The 26,038-nt window shown below is 44.0% G+C and overlaps 1 protein-coding gene across 10 annotated transcripts in view; it reads left to right on the top strand.

The window, feature by feature from the left end:
* LOC115130341 (anion exchange protein 2-like) overlaps nt 1-21,297 on the top strand; it is a 78,612-nt gene extending 57,315 nt beyond the window's left edge. For 7 of the 10 annotated variants that reach the window (XM_029661387.2, XM_065019511.1, XM_029661390.2 and 4 more), the window contains 20 exons: nt 1,674-1,833; nt 2,022-2,260; nt 5,339-5,463; nt 7,482-7,681; nt 9,928-10,064; nt 12,008-12,411; nt 12,799-13,000; nt 13,242-13,347; nt 13,483-13,667; nt 13,865-14,078; nt 14,251-14,457; nt 14,766-14,914; nt 15,136-15,330; nt 15,976-16,212; nt 16,353-16,442; nt 16,625-16,791; nt 17,187-17,440; nt 17,725-17,894; nt 18,480-18,653; nt 19,061-21,297. In XM_029661387.2, the coding sequence (XP_029517247.2) occupies nt 1,674-1,833; nt 2,022-2,260; nt 5,339-5,463; nt 7,482-7,681; nt 9,928-10,064; nt 12,008-12,411; nt 12,799-13,000; nt 13,242-13,347; nt 13,483-13,667; nt 13,865-14,078; nt 14,251-14,457; nt 14,766-14,914; nt 15,136-15,330; nt 15,976-16,212; nt 16,353-16,442; nt 16,625-16,791; nt 17,187-17,440; nt 17,725-17,894; nt 18,480-18,653; nt 19,061-19,141 (3,696 nt within the window). In that variant the 3' untranslated portion in view covers nt 19,142-21,297. The remainder of the gene's footprint in view (nt 1-1,673; nt 1,834-2,021; nt 2,261-5,338; nt 5,464-7,481; nt 7,682-9,927; nt 10,065-12,007; nt 12,412-12,798; nt 13,001-13,241; nt 13,348-13,482; nt 13,668-13,864; nt 14,079-14,250; nt 14,458-14,765; nt 14,915-15,135; nt 15,331-15,975; nt 16,213-16,352; nt 16,443-16,624; nt 16,792-17,186; nt 17,441-17,724; nt 17,895-18,479; nt 18,654-19,060) is intronic. The other 3 variants (XM_065019513.1, XM_029661392.2, XM_029661389.2) reach the window with 3 other exon arrangements.
* The last annotated feature ends 4,741 nt before the right edge of the window (nt 21,298-26,038 follow it).

The raw sequence follows: 26,038 nt of genomic DNA, 5'->3' as shown, positions 1-26,038 counted from the left end.
CATATGTCATCACGCCAGCCCAGGACCTCCACATCCTGCTTCTTCTCCTGAGAGATGGTCTGAGACCAGCCACCCAGACAGCTGATAAAACTGTGGGTTTGCACAACCAAATCATTTCTGCAGAAACTGTCTCAGGGAAGCTCATCTGCGTGCTTGTCATCCTCACCAGGGTCTTGACCTGACTGCAGTTTGCCGTTGTAACTGACATCAGTGGGCACACTGCAGAAGTGTGCTCTTCGCGAATGAATCCCTGTTTCAACTGTACCGGGCAGATGGCAGACCGAGTGTATGGCGTTGTGTGGGTAAGCGGTTTGCTGATGTCAATATTGTGAACCGAGTGCACCATGGTGTCGGTGGGGTTATGGTATGGGCAGACATAAGCTACGGACAACAAACACAATTGCATTTTGAATGCACAGAGATCCTGAGGCCCATTGTCGTGCCATTCATCTACCGCCATCACCTCATGTTTCAGCATGATAATGCACAGTTGCAAGGACCTATACACAATCCCAGGAAGCTGAAAATGTTCCAGTTCTTCCATGGCCTGCATACATGTCACCAATTTGAGCATGTTTGGGATGCTCTGGATCAATGTGTACAACAGTGTGTTCCAGTTCCCGCCATTATCCAGCAACTTCACACAGCCATTGAAGAGGAGTGGGACAACATTCCACAGGCCACAATCAACAGCCTGATCAACTCTATGTGAAGGAGATGTGGCGCGTTGCATGAGGCAAATGGTCACACCAGATGCTAACTGGTTTTCTGATCTACACCCCTACTTTTTTTTGTGACCAACAAATGCATGTCTTGTGAAATCCATAGATTAGGGCCTACTGAATGTTATTTCAATTGACTGATTTCCTTATATGAATCCTTGAAATTGTTGCATGTTGCATTTAAAAATATATATTTTTGTTCAGTGTACTTAATCATTCGAGTCAGGACTTAACTCCCCGGGATGTCCCCAGGATCTCCATCACTCCACCATCCACGACCATCCATAGCACCACCCTGTCCAAGTCCTTGATCAGAGCTTGTAGTGTAATCACTGTTTTAATTATTTGAGGCTGTTGTAGTGTTCAGAGACCAAGCACAAGCTCTTGTCCTTTCAGTGGATTTTTCCTGTGGGAGGACTAGCACTTCCTTCAGTGTCAGTTTGGTTCGAGCTGCATGGCTTTGACAAGGGGAATAGGGATGAATGAAGTCGGCGAACAACCTCATAGAGCAAATCTGAATAAATGGATTGTTTAAAATGGACAATGGCCCAGTCCCAGAAAAAGTTCCTTGGCACTCCCATGTTGATCTGAAAGAATTGGATAAGTATTAGCAATATAGTTGTAGCTATAACATTTAGAAGACTTGATTACATTTTCGCCATACTGATTTATGTCTATCCAAACCGTTCAGATTTACTGTGGGTCTAGGGGTTGTTTCTGAATGGGGCCTTCAACATGGTTCTTTCTCAATTCGTCTTTCCTTGATTCCTTGCGTCCTTATCAAAACCCATTGGAGAAGGTTCGAGGGGAGAGGGAACTTGGAACTTCTCCTCCAATACAATTAAAAGGAGTCGAGGAGTCACAAAGATTAATTGAGATGAAGCCAATACCTTTTCCTGTCTTCCCTGACTGATCTAAATTTACCCTGTCCTCCCTCTCTTCCTCTCTCAGCCGGAGGCGCCATCAGCCTCGTCCATGCGAGGAGCGGTTGAGGAGGATGAAGGGGACTTGAACAAATCTCTGGGGGTCCAACGCTTTCAGCAGATCCTCAGCTCCGCCCCCAGGGTCCCCGACGAGCAGCACCGCACCTACAACGAGGAGGACTTTGAATGTAAGCACACACACAATTGTTCACACAACTTGCACACATGCGTAGGTGGCTCACATACTTTTGCAGAAATTGTGGAGTGGATTACCTTTTTTGTGAATCGTAAATATAAACCGTTGATTTACTAATAAAATAAGTCCCTCTGAAAACCACACAAAATGTTTGATCTACTAACCATTTCCCTGCTGCAGACCACCGTCACTCCTCGCACCACATCCACCACCCCCTGTCCAAGCTGCCCTCCGATGGGAGGAGGAAGAAGAGCGGCAAGAAGAAAAAGAAGGAAAGAGAGCGCAAGGACAGTTCCGGCCCAACCAGCAACACCGCCATTGAGGAAGGAGAGGATGAGGAAGATGATGAGGAAGAGGGTGGAGAGAGCCACACCCATCTCTCTGAGACAGATTGTGACACCGTCAAAGAAGACGTACATGTAATGACACCTTTCATGTTTTCAAATGCGCTTTAACATTCACTTCAGTTGTCTTGTCAGTTTAAAAAAAAATTTTTTTTAAACATGAACCAAAGGTAGCTTAGCGTAAGGCAGGGTTTCCCAAACTCGGTCCTGGGGCCCCTCCTGGTTGTACGTTTTGTACTAGCACTACACAACTGATTCAATTAACCAACTCATCAAGCTTGGATTATTTGAATCAGTGTAGTGCTAGGGAAGAAGAAAAAAAACATGTTCCCAGGTGCGGCCCTAGGACCCAGTTTGGGAAACCATGGCGTAAGGCAATATGCATATCTTACTCCACTGATACTGGGGTTGCGTGCCAAATGACACCCTATTCCCTATTTAGTGCACTACTTTTGACCAAGGCCCAGGTTTTAAAAAAAAATGTAATGCACTATAAAGGGAAGAGGGTGCCATTTGGAACACTGGCATGTTTTTTTTTTTTTTTTGCAGTGTGACTGTGGTTCAACAGATTGAAACCCCCTGTCAGCATTATCATATTTTCCTCTATGAATATTTAAACACAAGCTTAATGAATTATTTAACTGGTTTGGGGTTACACTGTTATATCACTGACAACTATTGTGTTCTGCCACACATGACCGGTTTTGACCTGTGATTTTCTCATATGAAGTTTTCTTTTATTCTTGAAATATAAAAGAAATGCTCAAGAGTGTGAATTCTCACAAAACCCTGACGAAAAAAAGACCATGATTTTTGGGATGTTTTTACGAAATGTAATCCATAAAATAGTCCTTTGGAGGATTGTTGACATGTATATTTAACATTTTTATCTAAAATAATTTATCAAAGTTGGCATATTTATGACATTTTGGCCTCACCAATGTTTCCTTTAATAACCTTTTACTGCAGTGGGCTAACTCCGGGTCAGTCACACAGTGTTTCTTGGTAGTGTTAAACAAATCTACTTTGAAACAAAAGTACACACCTCACACACATGGTTATGGGCAACAGCATTAAAAGAACACTAGTACCATGTCAGATACAGAGTTGAAATGTATTACATTTTGAGTTTGATTATTCTCTTTAGTTTGATTTTATTAGGCTTCTCATTAGCCGACGTGAATGGCGACAGCTTGTCTTCCTGGGCTCTAACACATAACTAAAAATACATTACAGACAAAGACAATTTACATATATTTAAAACATTAACATAGAAATTAGACATTTATATTTAAAAACGTTTGGTCACATGGGGGAGAGGCATTGTGGCGTGAGTTGTCTTTGTTTTTTTTAAACCCGGTTTACTGGCACTATATGAGATGGAAGGGAGTGCCATGGATTAATGGCTCTATACAATTTCTAGATTTCTTTCCCCCCCCTCAACCTGGGGACTATGAAGACACACCTGGTATCATGTCGGGTGGGGTAAGTATGTCTGTCAGAGCTATATATAAGTTGACTATACAGGCAAATTTGAATATTTCTCTCAAAAACAAGAATTGATGCTGTCAATCTCTCCTCTACTTTGAGCCAAGAGAGACTGACGTGCAGACTGTTGACATTAGCCCTCTGTGTACACTGAAGGGCAAGACTTGCTGCTCTGTCTGGGCCAGCTGCAGCCTTTCTAGTTCCTTCTTTGCAGCACTTGATCACATCGCTGTGTGATGGTCGATATTAGATAACTAGAGCCTGCAGGATTTGTTTTATCGACTGTGGTGTTTAAAAATGCTGAGCATAACTTTATCACAGACATACCTCTCCCCTCTTTGCAACAATTGAATCAATATGCCTTGACAATTTACAGTCTTAAGTTGACATCAAGCAGTTTAGTCTCCTCAAAACAGCCACATCATTCATTACCAGATTCTGCTGAGGTCTAGAACTTAGGGAATGATTTGTATCAAACACAATGATTTCAGTTTTAGATATGTTCAGGACCTTTTTGTTACTAGCCACCCAATCCAAAACGGACTGAAACTCTTTGTTTAGGGTTGCAGGGACTTCACTAGCTGCGGTTGCTGACGTGCATAATGTTGACACACAGGCTTTGTTCAATGCTAGTGGTAGATCATTAGTAAAAATAGAGAACAATGAAGGGCCAAGTGCCACCTTGCAAAATACCACACTTTGTTTAACATTAGAGAAGCTACCATTTTAAAGAGAACCCTCAGTGATCTATTAGATAGCTCTCGTCCCATGATATGGCAGGAATGTAAAGCCATAGAATTTTCCCGATTTATGGTCAATCTCAACGGCTGCACTGAAATCTAACAAAGCTCCCACTCTCTCAATCTTATTATCCATTTATTTCAGCCAATCACCAGTCCTTTGTGTCAGTGCAGTACATGTTGAGTGACCTTCTCTATAAGCACGCTGAAAGTCTGTTGTTCATTTGTTCACAGAGAAATAGCATTGTACCTGATCAAACAACCTTTTTCTAAACGTTTGCTAAGAGCCGGCAGCAAGCTGATTTGGTCAGCTGTTAGAACCAGTAAAGGGCGCGTTTACCGTTATTTGGTAGTGGAATGACTAGCTTCCCTCCAGGTCTGAAGATGAACACTGTTCTCCGGGCTCAGATTAAAGATATGACACAGGAGGGGCAATGTAGTCTGCTACCATCCTCAGTAGCTTTCCATCTAAGTTGTCCAAACCAGGTGGTTTCTCATTATTGATGGACAACAATCATTTTCCCCCTCTCCCACACTAACTTTACAGAATTCCAAATTACAATGCTTTTCTTTCATTATTAGGTATTTTGTGCATGAATATGATGGCTCAGTTTGCCCACTTTGCCAATGAAATAGTCATAGGCAGGAAACACTCAACTTTACAAAAGCAATAAACCAAGCTTTCTCGTTCAGCATGTGCCGCTCTCTGATAACATTTTGTGAAAGTCCCCCATTAATGTGGTTATTTTTTTTGTTGTGGTCTAGGTTTTGTGATGAATCCCTCTGAATGATTTTGTGTCTTCATTTTCTACATATTTGTATTGTTTTTTTCCCCCCTTTACCGTAAACCCTATTGCAGTTATTTTCAATAGTATGTTGAATATACAGAATGTTCATGTCATGTGTGCCCTTACTCCCTCCATAGTTCTTTCTGTCAGATGAAGATCGCCTGGCCACACCTACCACAGACAGCCCCCACCCTGCCCGAGGGATGGAGGTTGTGCCTCAGTCTGCTGTGGGCACCGAACCTGAAGATGCCGCCTCCACCGAGTGAGTACACCTCTCTGAATACACCCATATTTTTATTTCATTATTACCGTTATGAGGTGATTGGGTGAGATCATTTTTGCCAGTTGAAGTGTCACCCTGCTTTGCGTCACAACACGACAAGGACTCTTTTGTAGCACTTAGCCTGATACTGCTTGCTCTGAGGCGTTCTCAGTCACTGATTGGATGAGAGAGAGAGAGAGAGTGTGTGTGCGCGCGCGGTCTCACCCAGGCAGGCCGGCACACACTGTACGTTACCATGTTCCCGGCATCCAGGCAGCCTGCAGGGTTCTGATCTAATAGGACATGATTCATCCCCTTGCAACAACACATATTTCACCTGTCTGACTGTCTCCATAGAGAACAGAACACTGACCCTTCCTACTAACACACCTCTCCCTCCCTCCACCTATGGTATTTAGTCTCAGGACACATTAGTGCTTTGTCTTTTCTTCTCCTTCCTCCAGTCTGCCGAAGTTTCGCTCTGTGTGGACTTCCTCCTAATAGTACTACTAAAACTGCAATACTATATACATTGGAAGATAGATGTCAAACAAGTGGATTATTCTGACCGGGGAGGGAACTTCTGAATATATTTGGGGAAAGTAACGGCCAAAGTTTTTTTTTCTTTTTTTTCTGAAACAACCATAAAGTGCTTAGGAGACAGTTTGACGTCTTTAGGTGAGTGAGTGTCGGTTTTGGGAATGATCTGTTTGCTGGACTGACAAATTCTAAGTGGGCATCTTCACTCCTTAGTTTATGATGACATTTTTAGGATTTAGTGCACCTGATTTTTTTCTTCTTCTGTGAAATTGGCTTCCTGTATGTTTGTTCCAAGGAATGTTGAAGGAGACCAACAAACCGTTCTCCTCTTATCTTAGAAAATGTGAATTTTGTCATCTATTGACCCCTAAATTAAAAAAGAGTTAAGTTGTGTAGCCCACTTCAGAGCCCTATACTATGAATCAAGTTTGAGGAGTTAGCGAGGTAACTTGGGTCAACTCTGAGATCAACTTGGGATAACCGACACCACAAACATCGTGCAGCTTTTAGCCAGGTACATTTCTATGGCAACATATCCTTCAGAACTAATCTGCTCTGGGGCAGGCTAATTCAGGGTTAACTCCATTTTATCCTGAAGTGTCTGAGCCACGAGTTGAGAACCAATGAAAACCGATTCTCTCCCTCTCGCAAAGAGTGTGTCACCATACCCTTAATTTGAGGAAGACTACTGATTTTAAATATTTTATTAATCAAATGTACTTTTGTGCGTTAAATTCCTATCATATTAGTAATGACATTTAGTAATGACAGCGTTTGCTTTCTGAATTGTACATTTCGCGCAATTGTGTTTTGAAATTTGTTAGCGGGCTAACTGACAGCCGCATCCAACCATAGACATACAGTATAATCCATAGATGGCAGTTCCCATTCAAGTCAATGACACTGTCGAAGGCTTAGGCCTAAACGTTTGTCTATATACCTACCATTAATTAAATAAATACTAACAAGAAACCTGATCTCCTTTTTGAGTTGAGCTACACAATTTTGGAAGCCATTGCTAGTGTACCCGTAAGTTTTAAGTCAAATTGCCATGGTTCGAGGTTCCAAAACCATAGTGGATTATGTCTATGATCACAATGCAATAAGCTATTCCACAGATCGAAGGAGCGCTATGAGTGGGGAATAGTCTGCTAAATTTGCCAGAACTTTTTCTTTCATTTAGATTTTGGCACAAATAAAAATGTGGCACTGACTCACCCATGGATTGATGTTTCATCATTGTCTCAATGAAGAGTTCGGTGTTACAAGCCTGTTAGAGTTGGAGGGAGGCGGACGATCAATATCTACCATCGTAGTACGGATGAAGCCTGACCTGGAATGTGAAGCTAACTGAAGTTGGCTAGCTTTATAAAAGCCTGAGTAGATCTAGCTTGCTTTCTTAGTACACCACTCAGGCTCACGTCTTAACTTTTATTGACTTTAAAGTTATTAACCCTGTTCTTTCTCTCCTCTCCCAGAAAGCCTTGTCCGACCTTGTCCAGCAGTGACCCATCCGACCCCGCCTCTCTGACCCGCATAGCCAGCCGCAGCTACGACCTGCAGGAGCGCCGGCGTACGGGCAACATGACTGGCGCCGAGCAGGCCAAGTACCATCGCATCCCCACGGATGAGAGTGAGGCGCAGACTCTGGCCTCGGCCGACTTGGATGGCATTAAGAGTGAGTCTGGGGAAATGGAGAAACATCAATTTAGACATTTCAGGCCGGGTTACAGATTAAGCCTAATCATAGACTAAAAATAATCTCTATTGAAAATGATCCTTAGTCCAGGTTTAGGCTTAGTCTGTATCCGGGAAACAGCCCCTACATGTTCAGTCATTCATTTGTTGTCGACTGAACTGAAGCAATGTTTTAGTGCTTACTTAATTGTATGTATTATTAAATTCAGAAGACATGTTGGTTCTCTCTTTGTTATGTTCAAACTTCTTGTACATTTCCAGACTGTTTTGTCCATTGGGAGATTTGTTCAGAAGCCCAGTACTCTAAACTCTCCCAGACCTTGGAGTGCTGCAGTCATCTGCTCTGCCAGATTAACTTTCAAAGACTGCTGTGACGGGTGTTTGTGCGTGCAATTCGGCCTGTTTGATATCCCACATTATTACCCTTCCAGCTGAGCACTGTGATTAGAGTGGAAGAACAGTCTTTGGCTCCACTGAAGGTCGGAATGCTCAGAACAGAGAATGAAAGAGAGGGGGCACACAGGGGTACATTAATGAGGGGCACTATGAGTCAGTGTGCCCCCCCCCCCCCGTTGCCCTGTGACGTCCCCAGCTCCAGGGGCACCAGAGGTGATTTACATCAGGGGGGGGTCGACCCCTCAGTGGACAGCGGCAGCTTATCAGAGTGTGGCGGACAGGAACGGAACAGGAGCGAAGTCCTCTTGTTAAATTTGCCTGTTCCCGCTGTCAGCTGAGGCCCTTGGAACCAGGCCCAAGCCAACCTGGTGGCTAATTGAGAAAGCTGCCCTTCTGGTTCACAAGTCCTGAGTCATTAGTGACAATAAAACAATGGGGAAGAGCTAAGTCATCTGAAAGAACAACATGAGAGGGAAGCTGATGAGATGCATGGTGATGATCTGATGTAGGTCCAGTGCCATCATTGGGCTACGTGACATAAATGGTGTGGCCTTTGTCCTCTAATTTGTCCTCTTTCTCCTCAGCATAGAGATCATATTACATTACTAGTCATAACCCTTCAAGTTTCAGAATGGTCTGAAAATGACATAGGTGATGCATTTTATTTGGGAATTTTAATTCCTCATTCTATGATCTTTTATTTTCTTCCCAGAACTGCAAAGCAGCCTGGGAAAGTGCCTTTGTGGCTGGCTGCTGCTCAATGATTGGAATGATTAGATCACTCTCTCCTTCTTGTTCAACCCTCCGGTTGTTAGCACCTCTGCTAGCTAATGCGCTCAGACGGTTTCTACCTCAACCAGGTCAGGTGGTGGTCAAGGAATGGCAACTTTTTTTGCCGCTTTTCTTTGAGCTCCAGTCCTGGACACGCAAGGACTGGATCTTGAGACGGTAGAGGTGACTGTTCCTCATACCCATGCCAGCTTTATGCACTGCGCCCACCTCCAAGCTCATCTTCTTCAAGAGTGTTATCCAGTTAGGCCCGTCCCACTCTGGGTCTGCCCAGACACTCATAAGTCAGGAGTCAGACACATCGTGGCGCCTCTAGGGCGGACTAACGGTTCCAGTGGACATTGCGTGGAAGTCGGACAAGTTACAGCAACCCCTTACAGCAAAACCTGGACAAAGAACAAGAGGCTCACATGACAGAAGATTATACTTTGTTGCTCTCCAGTTTCACTCGCTGGGTTTTCCTAAAAGGACCAACAGGACAACTTGTTCATTAGGACAAAATGCTGTCATTTTTCCAAACCCTCAGAGTTGATGAAGGTGCTCAACGACCAGGGTGTTTCTCAAATAGGGAAAAAAGGCCACTGATAAAGGTAAGGTTCCTATCTCTAACAGGATCATCAAACCTGTTGCACCTACCCTCTCAGATATATCTGAGAGATTCTCTGCCATCCAGCCTCCTTGTCCAGGTTGTCCTTCGTTTGAGGCCACAGCAAGGTCAGGTGGAAAAAAAGCAGCAGCCTGGCCTCTGAGTGTGGGACTCTGAGATTTGACCTGATGGTAGGAACGTCATCCCAGAGCCAAGAGCTCACCGTTAGGAAGATCAATGTTTGGGGAAAAAGCTACAACACTACAATGGATTGTTGACCACTGTTAGTCAGTGTTTGGGATCACAATCGCCACCACAGTCATATTCAAAACAAAGAATAAGGGGATGTCAATACATGATAGATCACTATATAGAGACAATCATGAATCTCTATTGCGATGCCTGTCCATATATGGTGATGATTTTGCACTCATCTCTCACTTTTTACTCCTCAGGTCATCGTTTTGAGGATGTCCCTGGGGTACGGAGACACCTGGTCAGAAAGAGCACCAAGGGCCAAGTGGTGCATGTCGGCAAGGACCACCAGGAGACCAGCATACGCAGCCAAAAAAAGGACCGGACCCCACATGAGGTGAGCGTCCGAAAAAACGAGCATTAGTACCCACTCCTTTGCTTGTGTTGGGAAACAGTGTCACATAGTCCCTTGTTTCAGATAGTATGATTAGGTTTTATTCATTTAGATGTTTATCATGGATTTCCTGAGGTTTTTGGCAAGGAGGAAGGTTTGAAGGTAGATGTTGCTGCTTGTTTTAAGACATTCCATGTAGGACACGTGTAGGTGATGTTTGTCTTTGGAGACCAGTTTCTATGTTTTGCTCAGTTTAGACAAAGGTAAATGTTTTCTTGACCCCCCCCCCCCCCCCCCAACTGGATCAACTGGAAAAAACAGCAACAAAAAAATCCCCTCGTTCTCTGTTTGGGCGCAGCCCCCCTACAGTATCTTATGTGGATAGGAGAGGGGGCAGAACACAATTAAAAATGAATGAGTTATTTTCTTTCACACATCAAAAAGAAAGAGGCAGCGAAGAGTTCAGGTAACAAGACACCCGGTGCTCCCTGAGAGAGGGAGCCATGTTTTAATAACACACACACAGAGGCCCCCAACAACCGGTTCCTCTCATGGTAAAGAGTGTGTGTGTGTGGGGAGATGTAAGGGTCGCCTGCTCTGTGCACGGGTCTGTGTCAGTGTGATGAGCCCACCCTCTCGCTCCTTCCAGTCGTTACCGGCAGTGGTTCTGTACCGTTCTGCCTCCCGGCCAGACGGAATGGTCCTATTGGACTACTCCGGCCATATGGCCCGGCCCCAGAAGGTGAGGCGGCTTAGCCGGCCAGACACAGGTTCCAGGAGTGTGGGTTTGCATGTGGTGCCGTGTGTCTGCACGTGAGGGTAGGTACAGTATGATCACTCGCTAATCATCAGTTATGTTGTTGGCTTGGTACTAAAACAGGTAGTAGTGGGTTGGGTCGCACTAACTCACCAGCATAGTTTCTCTTTAACCAGCCTGTTGTGACGTGATAAGGCTGCAATGGTGCAATACTGTGTTTCTACTAATCAGAGTCTCTGCTATTCTACTGTATTTATACCCATCCGAGTCTTCATTATTTCTACTCATCAGTCTCTAAAATTTGTACTGTATTTCTACTCATCACAGTTTGTGGATGTTCGGGAAGAACTTAATCTCAACGGAGTGTCTGTGGTGCTCGCTCAAATGGTTTTGACTGAAATAATGTTGCGTTTACTAGTTGCTTCGGCTATTTTCTGTCCGTGGCCTATATTTGCGAAGTGTATTGACTTTGAGGATAATTTCAATGCCACAAATAAAGTATTTAAAATAGTAATTGAACCCAGGTCTGATACATTTTGCATGGTTTTCAGAAGTCAGCAGGTTCCCTTCCTTATAATGTCGACTGTCTTTACAGAAACAGCATGATCCTGAGAAGAGCTAGCGTTCATTCTAAAATAACAGAAGAATATGGCCAAAAAAATGCTATCTGGGATCCTTGGGACGTCCCTACCCTAAATCCTAACCCCTTTTCTAACCTTAAATAGAACCCTTGCCTAACTTTAACCCTTACCTTAACCATTTTACATTTCAACTTCAACTGGGTAGAGCCATCCCAAGGATCCCGGATAGCAAGGACCGAAGCAGATCTAGACACATTTAAGCTAATCAAAAACAATTTACCCTGATAGTTCAGTTATTCCGATCCTCACTGAATCTAATCAAGTTTCCTCAATAATAACTTTGTTTGAAGGAGATGCTGGTTTCAACATTTCAGACTCCTGTATGTGCATGGGCATCTACACAAAACATGCTAATATCATGGATATTGACTTGCATTGGTTTTTGGACAAACATGCTACAAAGTTAGCAATTGGAGACAGTGGTCACTGGCCAGGTAAACAAAATAAATGATTACTGTCTTACCTTGTACATAGACTGCTTAGAGGGTAAGGAAACCAATATGTAATTTGGGTGAACTATCACTTTAACATCCATCTCTCCCTCTCAGGTGTTTGTGGAGCTGAACGAGCTGATCATGGATAAGAACCAGGAAATGCAGTGGCGGGAGACAGCGCGTTGGATCAAGTTTGAGGAGGACGTGGAGGAGGAGACTGATCGCTGGGGCAAACCCCACGTGGCCTCGCTCTCCTTCCGCAGCCTGCTGGAGCTCCGCAAGACCATCTCCCACGGTAGGAGAGGAGGAGAGAAAGGGTGTGTGTGTGTGTACATCTGTGTGTGCCCTCACTGCAGTGTGCCGTGTCTCCTCTGCCACCCAGGGGCGGTGTTGTTGGACCTGGACCAGAAGACTCTGCCTGGCATCGCCCACCAGGTGGTGGAGCAGATGATCATCTCAGACCAGATCAAGGCTGAGGACCGTGCCAACGTGCTCCGAGCCCTGCTTCTCAAACACAGGTACAGCACTACCACTACACCTACAAATCGTCTAGGACAGCTTAGTGAAAAAAACACTCTTAAGTCTTAAGACGATCTCAACTCTTAGTATGGAAGTACGGAATACTGCCGTGGTTTTAGCAAATTAAGTGTTTGGACATTATAAATACAGTACTCTGGCTGTTGTTTTTCAACAGGATACATAAGACAAAATCGCTGGAGTTCGTCTAACATTCTGATCTCATAGATGAAATGGCATTATTAGTTCAGCATGTCAATTCACACTGATGAACTTTCCATGCCTGTCCCCCACGCTGCCTGCTTGCTTGGTAGGTCCCACCTCGCCCTCTCTAACGCGATGTATCTCCTGCTCAACCTCTGTGTGCCTTTCCTTCCCTCTCCCCGCAGTCACCCGAGCGACGAGAAGGAGCACAGCCACAACCCCTTCCCCAGGAACATCTCTGCGGCCAGCCTGGGCAGCATGCTGCCTCACCACCACAGCACCAACCACATCCACCAGCCAGAGCCCTCCGTCACAGAGCCCCTCATGGGCTCGGCCAGCTTGGCGGAGCAGGAGACGCGCGTCGATGTGGAGAAGAACGACGTGCAGGTACCTACAGCTCCGGGTTGATTGATACTATGTGGTTTACTGTTGCGAATGTAGGTTAGATAACTTATTTGACTGACGGAGAGAGCAGGCAATAACATTGTGGTGGAGACATGTTTATTTGGATAGATATGTATCTTCTAGCAGTTCATGGTTGAGTCCCTTTTTAATGATTACGGTCTCCCATTGGTCAGCTAGACAGAGACCTGCGTTAACTACGTTATGATTTGGTGTTCTGCAACAGAAGGAGTCGACTCCAAATATTGGCATGCACAGGTCCAAGTCCAAGCATGAGCTCAAGCTGCTGGAGAAGATTCCAGAGAACGCTGAGGCCACTGTTGTCCTTGTGGGTGAGTTGAATTGTGTTTTCTTTCAAGAAGGTACCGTAAGGTACCCATTGTCAACTGAAAATGAACCAGTAAATACTGGCTGAAACCGGAGTGTAAAATATTGCAGTTTCCCAGATACTCTGTTCCTCTTTCCAGGCAGTGTGGACTTCCTGGAGCAGCCCACCATGGCGTTTGTCCGGCTGCAGGAGGCGCAGGAGCTGGACTCTGTACTGGAGGTCCCCGTGCCCGTCAGGTTCATCTTCGTCCTGCTGGGACCCTCCAGCACCAACATGGACTACCACCAGATCGGACGCTCCATCTCCACACTCATGTCTGACAAGGTCAGCGTGGGACCAATTTAGAGCAGACCAAGACAATGGATAGAGTGCAATAGTAAACCTTCCGTGTTGTAATTTCACTGGTTTCAGTTTCCATTCATGTTTTTCATTTGGTTTAACTGTTGTTACCTCTGAAACCTCACACAGGATGATGAGTATAAATCCTTATATGTTGTGTGTTTCCCTCCCCTTCCCTGCAGCACTTCCATGAGTCGGCCTACCTGGCCGACGACCGTCAGGACCTGCTCAACGCCATCAACGGCTTCCTGGACTGCAGCATCGTGCTGCCCCCCTCGGAGATGGGTGGCGAGGAGCTGCTCCACTCAGTCTCTCGCTTCCAGAAGGAGATGCTCCGCAAGAGGGAGGAGCAAGGAGCCCTGCTGGCCAAGGAGCCCAAAAGCCAGGAGGAGAAAGGTGGGGGAATTCTGACATTTTGGTCCTAGCAACTTTCCCAGCGTCTCAGACCGTTACCTGGATGATAATGTTTTAAGTTTCCCCTTTTCTTTCCCAAACCAACTTCATTTTTGTAGTGCAGATTTTGAAATTGAATGTCCATGTTAACACGGTCTGTGTTCATGTCTTCCAGAGTCCCTTCTATCGCCCGGGAAGCCGGGAGACGACCCCCTGCAGCGTACGGGACGCCCCTTCGGCGGCCTGATCCGGGACGTGAAGCGCCGCTACCCAAAGTACGCAAGCGACTTCAAGGACGCGCTGAACGCCCAGTGCGCGGCGGCCGTCATCTTCATTTACTTCGCCGCCCTCTCCCCAGCTATCACCTTCGGAGGCCTCCTGGGTGAGTCCCCCAGGGGTTAAAGATGGCTAGCAAATTCTGGCACATTAACAGAAATGTTGATGAACGTACATTTTCCCGGTGAGTTTATTAAGTAAGGGGAACAATGAACAGGATGAAAAAACGAACCACTCCACAAATCCATCCGATACCAATCTACCCCAACCAACACACAACCAGACACTTAGCATGTGTTTAAGTCAGGCATTGGAGCTGTATTTAATGTTATTTACGAATGTTTTCAAATAATGTTCTTAGGTCGTTTCCTGAACGTTGCCTGTGCGGTTTCTTGACTGTGTGCCTTGTGGTAGGTGAGAAGACTGAGGGTCTGATCGGTGTGTCTGAGCTGATCGTGGCCACGGCGCTGCAGGGCATTCTCTTCTGCCTCCTGGGGGCCCAGCCGCTCCTGGTGGTGGGCTTCTCTGGACCCCTACTCGTCTTTGAAGAGGCCTTCTACTCTGTGAGTTACCTTAAACTGGATTCGGAGATGACATTCTTAACTACTGCTTAAGAATCCCTTTTGTATTTCCCTGCCGTTGATGGTGTATGTAACAAATCTTCCGTCAGTGTCATAACTTGTCACATCCTCTACCACTCTAGTTGCTTGTGTCCTAACCTCTCTCACTCATATATATATATATATATATATATATATATATATATATATATATATATATATAGTTCTGTAAGGGGAACGGGGTGGAATATCTGACGGGCCGGGTGTGGATCGGCTTCTGGCTTATCATCATCGTGGTGATGATGGTGGCCTTGGAGGGCAGTTTCCTGGTTCGTTTTGTCTCGCGCTTCACCCAGGAGATATTCTCCTGCCTCATCTCACTCATCTTCATCTTCGAGACCTTCTCCAAGATAGTCAAGGTATTGTAAACCTGGAGCTCAGTTGACTATAGTATTGAAACTGATAAACTATTTAGTGCCCTTATTAATGCTAAAAGCACTTGAATTTGTAGAGGGGGGATCAAATCTGTCTCTAGATTGGACTATGCTCACAACATGGGGTCGAAATAATACATTGCATAATATGATGCAAAATGCATCTTATTGTGACACAGAACTTAAAAAATACAGAATGTATCTTACACTTGATTGTTGACATACAAAACATTTTGGGACCGTTTCGACAGTGGACTAATAAAACAAAATGCCAAAAGCTAGTTTTTGAGTGGTATTTTCCTTTTAACAGGTAAGTATTTTGTGATTGAGTGGCCCTGATCCGAGAATAAAGTGAATGGGACAGAAAGCCCGACTATAATCCGGCTTTATGAGTTCAGGAATGTTACTATTTTCAGACCTTTGCCAACACAAGACTTTGAAGGGATTATTTGTCTATGAATTAATCTCCATTCTCAGAACGTGTTTGTGCGGGGACCTTAAAGGTATAATGTCAGTTTTAATCTCTCTGAAGTCGTGTTGAAGTGATCTCGGTCTGAGGGAGGTAGTGTGTGCGTGCGTGCCAGCGAAGCGGTGCTTTAATGCGAACCATTTTTCTGTGTCGCTGGGCAGATTTTCGTGGAGCACCCGCTGCAGCGCTGTTCCTCTGGCAACAGCACGGCGGAGAACTCCACAATGGAGAATAGCCCCCTGGAGCTGTTGCTTGGCAACGGCACCATTTCGGTGGTGCCGGTGAAGGTCTGGAGGGAACCCAACACAGCACTGCTCTCCCTGGTGCTCATGTCTGGAACCTTCTTCATTGCATTCTACCTGCGCAAGTTCAAAAACAGTGCCTTCTTCCCTGGCAAGGTAAGATACAGAACCATTATCTGGATGTATGTCAATTTAATACAAACTTAATAAAACTAAACATAATTATTTTGGAGTTTATTGTCGAATCACAGAACGTTCCTCCCTAGTGTCCCTTCATCTGTTTTTGTGTTGTTCAGCTGCGTAGGATCATTGGAGATTTCGGGGTCCCCATAGCCATCCTCATCATGGTCCTAGTGGACTACAGTATACGTGACACTTACACACAGGTGAGCAGTACTGCAATGACAAGAACTCCAAAGACCTTCATTAGTTTGTTAATTGAATTGTTTCGATTAAGCTTAACTTCTGTTTTACTGATAAATTCTATAGAACCCGTTTCTTTGAAGACATATTACATCATGTCATTACCTTCTATAACACACGTCACTTTCTCCCTGACCTTGTGTAGAAACTGAGCGTGCCCAGTGGCTTCTCTGTGACCAGTCCTGAGAAGCGTGGCTGGGTGATCAACCCCCTGGGCATGGACACCCCGTTCCCCATCTGGATGATGTTCGGCAGCATGCTGCCCGCCCTGCTGGTCTTCATCCTCATCTTCATGGAGACACAGATCACCACGTGAGTCAGGATCACACACACCTCCCTCCCATCCCCCAGGGTCTTCTTTCCCCAGATATTCAAATCAAAATCAAAACAAATCTAACTTTATTTGTCACATGCGCCGAACACAACGAGTATAGACCTTACCGTGAAATCCTTACTTACAAGCCCTTTAACCAACAGTGCAGTTCAAGAAGGGTTAAGAAAATATTTACCAAATAAACTAAAGTAAAAAAAATATAAAAAGTAACACAATAACATAATTAAAATACATGGTGTGAATAGACGGTATATACAGTGTGGTGAGGACACGCATGGAAGACATTACATTTGATGTATTATATATTTATCAGATTTAGTCCTTCTCAACCATCTGCCTCTCTCCCTCCCTCCCTCCCTCCCTCCCTCCCTAGGCTGATAGTGAGTAAGAAGGAGCGGATGCTGGTGAAGGGTTCTGGCTTCCACCTGGACCTGCTGGTGATTGTGGTGTTAGGGGGCACCTCGGCCCTGTTCGGCCTGCCCTGGATGGCAGCCGCCACCGTGCGCTCCGTCACGCACGCCAACGCCCTCACCGTCATGAGCAAGGCGGTCGCCCCAGGTGACAAGCCCCGCATCCAGGAGGTCAAGGAGCAGCGGGTCACAGGGTTGCTGGTGGCCATCTTAGTAGGTGAGTGTCTTATCGGCTAGATGTAGAATAGACTAGAATGGAGGATGTTTGGCGCTTCTAAAAAGTTTAACGTAGCTTCCTCCCATTGACTCCTCCCTTCTCTAGTGATTTGAAAACATAGGATAAAAACAAGTGAAATATCTGTGACTTTGCTACTGTTGACTTGGCTTTTCCCATTCTTATTATTTTACATCAGACTGAAAGAAGAGGCAACTGTAATAGAGTATTAAGATGCACTCAGGTTTTCAGTCATTTCTCTAAACTCTTCCTCCCTTGTCCTCCAGGCCTTTCCATCGTGATCGGAGACCTCTTGCGTCAGATCCCCATCGCTGTGCTGTTTGGCATCTTCCTCTACATGGGCGTGATGTCACTCAACGGCATCCAGTTCACCGAGCGCCTGATGCTACTGCTGATGCCCCCCAAGTACCACCCAGACCACACCTACGTCCGCAAGGTGACCACGGCACACAGTCACAGAGAGAAACTTAGAGCAGTGGCACTTGGTCCGTATGCATTATGATCTGAAAGGCAAAACTGATTCTAGTCCAGCAACCCCTACTATGAGACACTTGTTGGTTCCCAAAACCTTTTTGGCCCTGATTCACCGAATAGCTAGTCTGCCTGATGCCAAACTCAGTCTTCCTGACTACAGAATCTGAGGAGGCTGATATGATGTTGTAGGCATGATGCATTGATAATGAAGGGGGTGCATTTTCTTCTGTATGTTTTTCTCATTCAAACACACAATGCATACAGCCACACACAGCCCCCAAGCACCGCCCCCTTCCATTACAGCTCAGTGGGTCAAAGCTGTCCTTTGCTGTGTACCACGTGGGTCACATCAGCCATGCTACCGAAGTGAGCCTTTCCTGTATAATCCACTATATAAACCCGTAGAAGCTATTTACCCCAATGGGATACCAGACTGTGTATACATACTGTGTGTTATACTGTATCATATGCATGATTTTCATTGTCCCATTACATGTGTATTACGGTAATCCACCACATTAACCCATAGTCACTGTGTGTCCCCCAGGTGAAAACGCTGCGGATGCACCTGTACACGCTGATCCAGCTGGTGTGTCTGGCGTCGCTGTGGGCCGTCATGTCCACCGTGGCTTCGCTGGCCTTCCCCTTCGTCCTCATCCTCACCGTGCCCGTTAAGATGTTTCTGCTGTCACGTATCTTCACCACCCGAGAGATGCAGTGTGTAAGTTAGCCCACACGGCGGCACACTAGGCCCATTCACTAGCTTTAGGCCAATTCACTAGCATTCAACCTATGGGCCCTGGTCAAAAGTAATGCACTATATAGGGAATAGGCTGCCAATTGAGACGCATCTACTGTCTAAACTCTGAGGAAATTTGAGGAAAGGACCTTATGGCACATTATATGAAAAGCGTAGGGAGTTTCTACTTGAGGCTGTCTGATCTGCTTGTTCTTCAGGGGGGTTTTAGGCCTGGCTTGGCGTAATGGACTTTTTACCCTGTATAAAACGCTGTACATTTGATTGATTGAAGAAAGATTTACAATTCATCTACCTTATTCAAATCAATCAATCTTAATCAATAGTATAGCTAGGTCCTTGCCCTAACATTCTGCTCTCTTCTCTCCCAGCTGGATTCTGATGACGCAGAGCCCATCTTTGATGAGAGAGAGGTCCATGACGAGTACTCAGAGATGCACATGCCTGTGTGACCCACAATCACTCTACCATCATATGCCTACCTATCGCTAGATTCATCCCTCAGTGGCCAATCCAACCTGCCAATCACTCTACCAGCCAATGAGAAGCCTGTCCAAGGGAAAACCCTATATACCCAATTGACAGACCATCATTGAGCTCTGTCGGTCCTGGCTTCCATTGGTTTAACCACACCTGACCGAAGGGCAAAGATGTCGTATGTAGGCTTGGTTCCCTTTCAATCTCATTCACTTGGACCGAGTTCAATTGGATGCCATGAATGATTCAACGTTTTCATGACAACATACAAGCGGTCTCATGATGACACACAGCAGCAAATGGAGACCCATTATAGGGGGCACATCATGTCATCGGAAGGGGTTAGGGGTCGGAGCACTTTGTGGCGTTAGGGATGAATACCGACTGAAAGGTCCAACCAGTTCAGCATATTTATTTTATTCATCTTCCATGTTTTTATATATTGCTACATATTTTTTTAAATATCAGTGGAGGATAGGTTCAAATTCAATTGTGTTATATAGATTTCTAATTTCAAGGTATATATATATATATATATATAAGTAAGTAAGTTGTTTAATACACAATGATACATTTTTCAACCCTGAAAGGGTGCGCTGATTCACATTGAATGTGTGGATGATTACATATGGGATACATTCCTTGAGTCAATATATTTTAAAATATTGCTATTTTATTTGATTTTGTTCTCTTTTTATGTTTAGCTCTTTTAGCTCACTAAGCGCCTTATGAAGATGACGATAACTGTACTGAGGAACGTTGTAGATGTTGCCTTATTTGTTTTAAACGGCTGTAATTTCAACAGTCACTTTTAAGCTCAGCACTTTTTAAGATACCAAATTTGGAAATTTGTTTTTGTGTAATATTAAATTAGTGTTTTATATTTGACTTTAGGTGTCTTCTTAGTCTATCAAATACTAAGCTGTGTAAAATAAATACAGAGATGCCTTACATTTTTATCTCCATACCAATCCATTAGCAAGTACGGAAGGAGTCTGATTTTTATGTTTCCAAACAATTGCAAAGGGGACACAACCTGCTCCAATGTCCAACTGATATCAAGCTAATAAGGTAGTGGAGTCGAGTGATTTTTACCAGTGGTCATTACAACACAGTACTTAACAGGTCAGCAGTCACAGCGGTCTTGTGGAGGCGTGATGAGATGTGGGAATCTGTCTGTGATTGTGTGGTTTGTTCTGACAGAAACGCTATGCAAAATGCATGTTTTTTTTTTAAGTTCTTATAATCATTTGTTTTCATCCAGTCATCTGTGCTTATTTGGCCGCTGTGGTGGCTCAAGCTTAGCGGCAGAGAGGAACCAAATGTAACCAAAGTACACATGGTAGTACCAAATGCTTTTAAAGTACTGTACTGAACGTAAATGTAACTCTCCCCAAACATTTTCTATGTAAATTGACTGGAACTATTTGTCCGTAAATGTAGTACTTTCACATGTATTTGAGGTACTGAAGTGGGATCCCATCTCTCAAGTGCTACACATTCTTACACATTTCTGAAGTACTGTCTACACGAAATAGTTATACAGGTAAATGCCAAAATAATGGAAGCACCTGAGTAAATGAGGAATACAAATTATATTGAAAGCAGGTGCTTCCACGTGTGGTTCCAGAGTTAATTAAGCTGTTAACAAACCATGCTAAGCGTCATGAATAGAAAATCCTGGGTGAGCTATTATTTTGGCCACCATGGCTTTGCCTGCATAAGATGACAATGCCCCATCCACAGTGCACAAGTGGTCACTAAATTGTTTGATGAGGAGCATGAAAACGATGTAAACCTTAAGCCATCTCAGTCACGCTTATGGGAGATTCTGGAGCAGCTCCTGAGACATTGTTTTCCACCACCATCAACAAAACACAAAATAATGGAATTTCTCATGGAAGAATGGTGTCACATCCCTCAAAGAATTCCAGACAGAATCTATGTCACGGTGCATTGAAGCTGTTCTGGCTCGTGGTGACCCAACACCCTATTAAGACACTTTATGTTGGTGTTTCCTTTGTGTTCACAATGAGGGTGATAATGCAGATGCAGTATATGTCCTTGGGGGGACATCTTTGAGTTCTCACTGTCAACCTGTCGGCATAAAGCTTGTCTATTTTTGAGGAAAGGACTTATTTGTTTCTTTTCTGTGTGAGTGGTTTTATTTCTTGCCAGACCTCGGCCATGTAAATAGTTTTTAGTGTGGTCAGAACAATCTAATGTGGTTCAGTCATCTCTGTTTCTTGACACCTGGTTAATGATGTTTCCGAAGTGAGCAAAGGGGTTCAGCAGGTCAAGACCATTCTCTTGCAACATTCCATTTTATCATACATCTAAGGTAATTTGAGTAGTTATATTATCAAGTGTCGGCTAGAAGCAAATGCATTGTCTAAAATGCATAAATGATACTGTTGACCAAATTTCTGTTCAGTCCGTGTAGAGTTGACAATCACCTTAGTATTTCCCATGCCACAGGAATGGCTTGAAGCCTTTTTACATATATTTTTTTATATGTATGTACACGCACACTACCAGTCAAAAGTTTGGACACATCCTCTCATTCAAGGGTTTTTCTTTATTTTTACTATTTTCTACATTGTAGAATAATCGTGACAACATCAAAACTATGAAATAACACACATGGAATCATGTAGTAACCAAAAAAGACTTAAACAAATCAAAATATATTTTAGATTTGAAATTCTTCAATGTAGCCACCTTTTGCACGCTCTTAGGATTCACCTGGAATTCTTTTCCAACAGTCTTGAAGGAGTTGCTGATCAGTTGTTGGCTGCTTTTCCTTCCTTCTGTGCTCCAACTCATCCCAAACCATCTGATGCAACACTCAGTCACTCTCCTTGGTCAAATAGCCCTTACACAGCCTGAAGGTGGGTTGGATCTTTGTCCTGTTGAACAACAAGCGCAAAACAGATGGGATGGCTTATCGCTGCAGCCATGCTGGTTAACTGCCTTGAATTCTAAATAAATCACAGACTGTGTCACCAGCAAAGCACCATCACACCTCCTCCTCCATGCTTCACGATGCGAACCACACATGCGGAGATCATCATCTATTCACCTACTCTGCGTCTCATAAAGACGCAGCAGTTGGAACCAAAAATGTCATATTTGGACTCATCAGACTAAAGGACAGATTTCCACCGGTCTAATGTCCATTGCTCGTGTTTCTTGGCCCAAGCAAGTGTCTTATTTTTATTGGTGTCCTTTAGTAGTGGTTTCTTTGCAGCAATTTGACCACGAAGGCCTGATTCACGCAGTCTCCTCTGAACAGTTGATGTTGAGATGTGTCTGTTACTTGAACTCTGTGAAGCATTTATTTGGGATTCAATTTCTGAGGCTGGTAACGCTAATGAACATATCCTCTGCAGCAGAGGTAACTCCGGGTCTTCCATTCCTGTGGCGGTCCTCATAAGAGCCAGTTTCATCATAGTGCTTGATGGTTTTTGCGACTGCACTTGAAACTTTCAAAGTTCTTGAAATGTTGCGCATTGACCTTCATGTCTTAAAGTATGATTGACTGTCATTTCTCTTAGCTTATTTGAGCTGTTCTTGCCATAACATGAACTTGGTCTTTTACTAAATAGGGCGATCTTCTGTATACCACCCCTACCTTGTCACAACACAACTGATTGTCTCAAACGCATTAAGAAGGAAAGAAATTCCACAAATGAACTTTTAACAAGGCACACCTGTTAATTGAAATACATTCCAGGTGACTACCTCATGAAGCTAGTTGAGAGACTGCCAAGAGTGCAAAGCTGTCATCAAGGCAAAGTGTGGCTCCTTTGAAGAATCTCAAATATGAAATACATTTTGATTTGATTAACACTTTTATTTGGTAATTACATGATTCTATATGTGTTATTTCACACATGTCATCACTATTATTCTACAATAAAAAATAAAGGAAAACCCTTTAATGAGTAGGTGTGTTTTTATTTAACCTGAAATGCACTCATTTGATTTTTAAGACTGTACCCCATGTCTCTGTCTTTTCCTTCTCAATGTTAAGCAGTTCTTCCCATGGTCTATGTCATGTATTTGTGCCTGAATAGATCTACAGCTGCACATGGTTGTATATTGCATGTGATTGTGTGACATTTTACATGTATCACCTGAATATGTCACCAGCGTCCTATCTGTTTCAGTTTGTCAATGAAGTTCAATAGTTTCCACTTTTAGAATGCCCATGAATCAGGGCCCGTATTCATAAAGAGTTTCAGAAAGGGGGGGTATCTGCGTGGCTACTAAAACTCCTTGCTCCAGCCAAACGCTACGCCAAGCCCACAGACTATAGTTTGTTCTCTGCAATGAGTCTGGATCTGTGTACCTCCCTGGCGATTTCTGGAACGCAAATACATTCTAACCGTTTGGATTGGTCCCAGAAACCGATGGGTTGGGCCAGAGCCGAAACATACTTTGGGTAAAGCGGCGTTTTGAAAATTCATCATTGGCTTTGATATTCTGATTTGTTAGAGATTATCCAATTGCTGCCGACTTTTTGGGGGTTTTGTACAACACTCCTCATTTTGACCTCACCACATTTTGACCTCAAACGACTTCAACGATGGCAGTCTCAGACTGAAGTATGTAACGAACCTGAAACAGCGGAATATTTCAGTTTGAGTTGTCAGGCAATGATGATATAGGCTCAGATTTCCTTTTTAGATCCTAATGAATAGGATTATATGGACAGAGGGGACCTGATCCTAGCACTCCTACTCTGAGACTATTAATACACGTCCTGATCCCTCACATGAATTGCGTTGTGGCATTATGTGTTGTCTTAAAGGGTGTTGTGCCGATGTTTTAAAAGCTGTTGCAATAATGCATGACGATGGACAAAGTGGTGGGAAGCAGAATATGTTCGTTTTTTTGTGGAAACGGGGATGGATGGAGGGAAGGTATTCTGTACATGATTGGCAGAGCCCACCATAAACAGTTTTTAAAAAATTTTTAGTTCAATTTCAAAGGAAACACAAAATATTCTGGGTGTTCGTTGCTTATGTTCAGTGTACATAAATAGTTCAAATATTGATAAGTAAAGTAACTTTTATATTTAACTTGACCTGTGCTGTAGTGTTCTTTTTATTGAAGAATTCCACCAACATACAGTGCATTCGGAAAGTATTCGGACCCCTTGACTTTTTCCGCATTTTGTTACATACAGCCTTATTCAAAAATGTATTTTTTTTTTTTTAAAGTACCCCATACATTTTTGCTAAAAAAAACTAACTTCTGACCCTTTACTCAGTACTTTATGGAATGATCTTAGGCTGTGATTACAGCCTCAAGTCTTTGCACACCTCTATTTGGGGAGTTTCTCTTTTTCTTGTCTGTAGATCCTCTCAAGCTTTGTCAGGTTGGATGGGGAGTGTCACTGCACAACTATTTCCAGGTCTCTCCAGAGATGTTCGATCGGGTTCAAGTCTGGGCTGTGGCTGGGCCACTCAGAGACTTGTCCCGAAGCCACTCCTGTGTTGTCTTGGCTGTGTGCTTAGGGTCGTTGTCCTGTTGGAAGGTGAACCTTTGCCCCAGTCTGAGGCCTTGAGCACTCTGGAGCAGGTTTTCATCAAGGATCTCTCTGTACTTTGCTCTGTTCATCTTTGCCTCAATCCTGACTAGTCTCCCAGTCCCTGCCTCTGAAAAACATCCCCACAGCATGATGCTGCTACCACCATGATTCACCGTAGGGATGGTGCCAGGTTTCCTCCAGATATGACACTTGGCATTCAGGCCAAAGCGTTCAATCTTGGTTTCATCAGACCAGAGAATCTTGTTTCTTACGGTCTGAGAGTCCTTTAGGGGCCTTCTGGCAAACTCCAAGCAGGCTGCATTAGTCCCTTTTACTGATGAGTGGCTTCTGTCTGGCCACTCTACCATAAAGGGCTGATTGGTGGAGTGCTGCAGAGATTGTTGTTCTTCTGGAAGGTTCTCCCATCTCCACAGAGGAACTCTGGCGCTCTGTGACCATTGGTTTCTTGGTCACCTCCCTGACCAAGGCCCTTCTCCCCCAATTGCTCAGTTTGGCCGGGCGGCCAGCTCTAGGAAGAGTCTTGGTGGTACCAAACTTAATCAATTTAAGGTTGATGGAGGCAACTGTGTTCATGGTGACTTTCAATGCTGCAGACATCTTTTGGTACCCTTCCCCAGATTTGTGCCTTGACATCCTGTCTCAGAGTTCTATGGACAGTTCCTTCGACATCATTGCTTGGTTTTTGCCCTGACACTCACTGTCAACTGTGGGACCTTATATAGACAGGTGTTTGCCTTTCCAAATCATGTCCAATCAATTTATTCTAACACAGGTGGACTCCAATCAAGTTGTTGAAACATCTCAAGGATGATGAATTGAAACAGGATGCACTTGAACTCAATTTCGAGTCTCATAGAAAAGGTTCTAAATACTTATGTTATACTTATATAATGGGGTATTGTGTGTAGATTGAAGAGGAACATTTTTTATTTAATCGATTTTAGAATAAGGCTGTAATGTAACAAAATATGGAAAAGGGGAAGGAGTCTGAATACTTTTTTTTTTACAATCAACTTATACATTACTAATTCAAAAGTATGTTTTATAATGTTGAAATATAGAAATTAAAATAGATTTTCATCATGTTGAAATTAACCTCAGTTTTGTAACTAGGTCAAAAACGGAGCATGACCATATCTACACATTTTCCTCTGTTGCTCATCTCCCGTCCAAAAACAGACATCAGAGATGTCTCCCAGAAAAGCTTGTTTGTCTTTAGTGTTCATCCCAGAAGTCAAGTGGGTGGTCCTAATACAGAACAATGACCTCAGTCAGGCTGCTCCACACACACTGGTAGGAAGATGTCTGCTCT

Source organism: Oncorhynchus nerka, linkage group LG6 (assembly GCF_034236695.1).
Source record: "Oncorhynchus nerka isolate Pitt River linkage group LG6, Oner_Uvic_2.0, whole genome shotgun sequence".
Taxonomy (NCBI): Eukaryota; Metazoa; Chordata; class Actinopteri; order Salmoniformes; family Salmonidae; genus Oncorhynchus; species Oncorhynchus nerka.
This window is presented reverse-complemented; position numbering and strand designations above follow the sequence as displayed.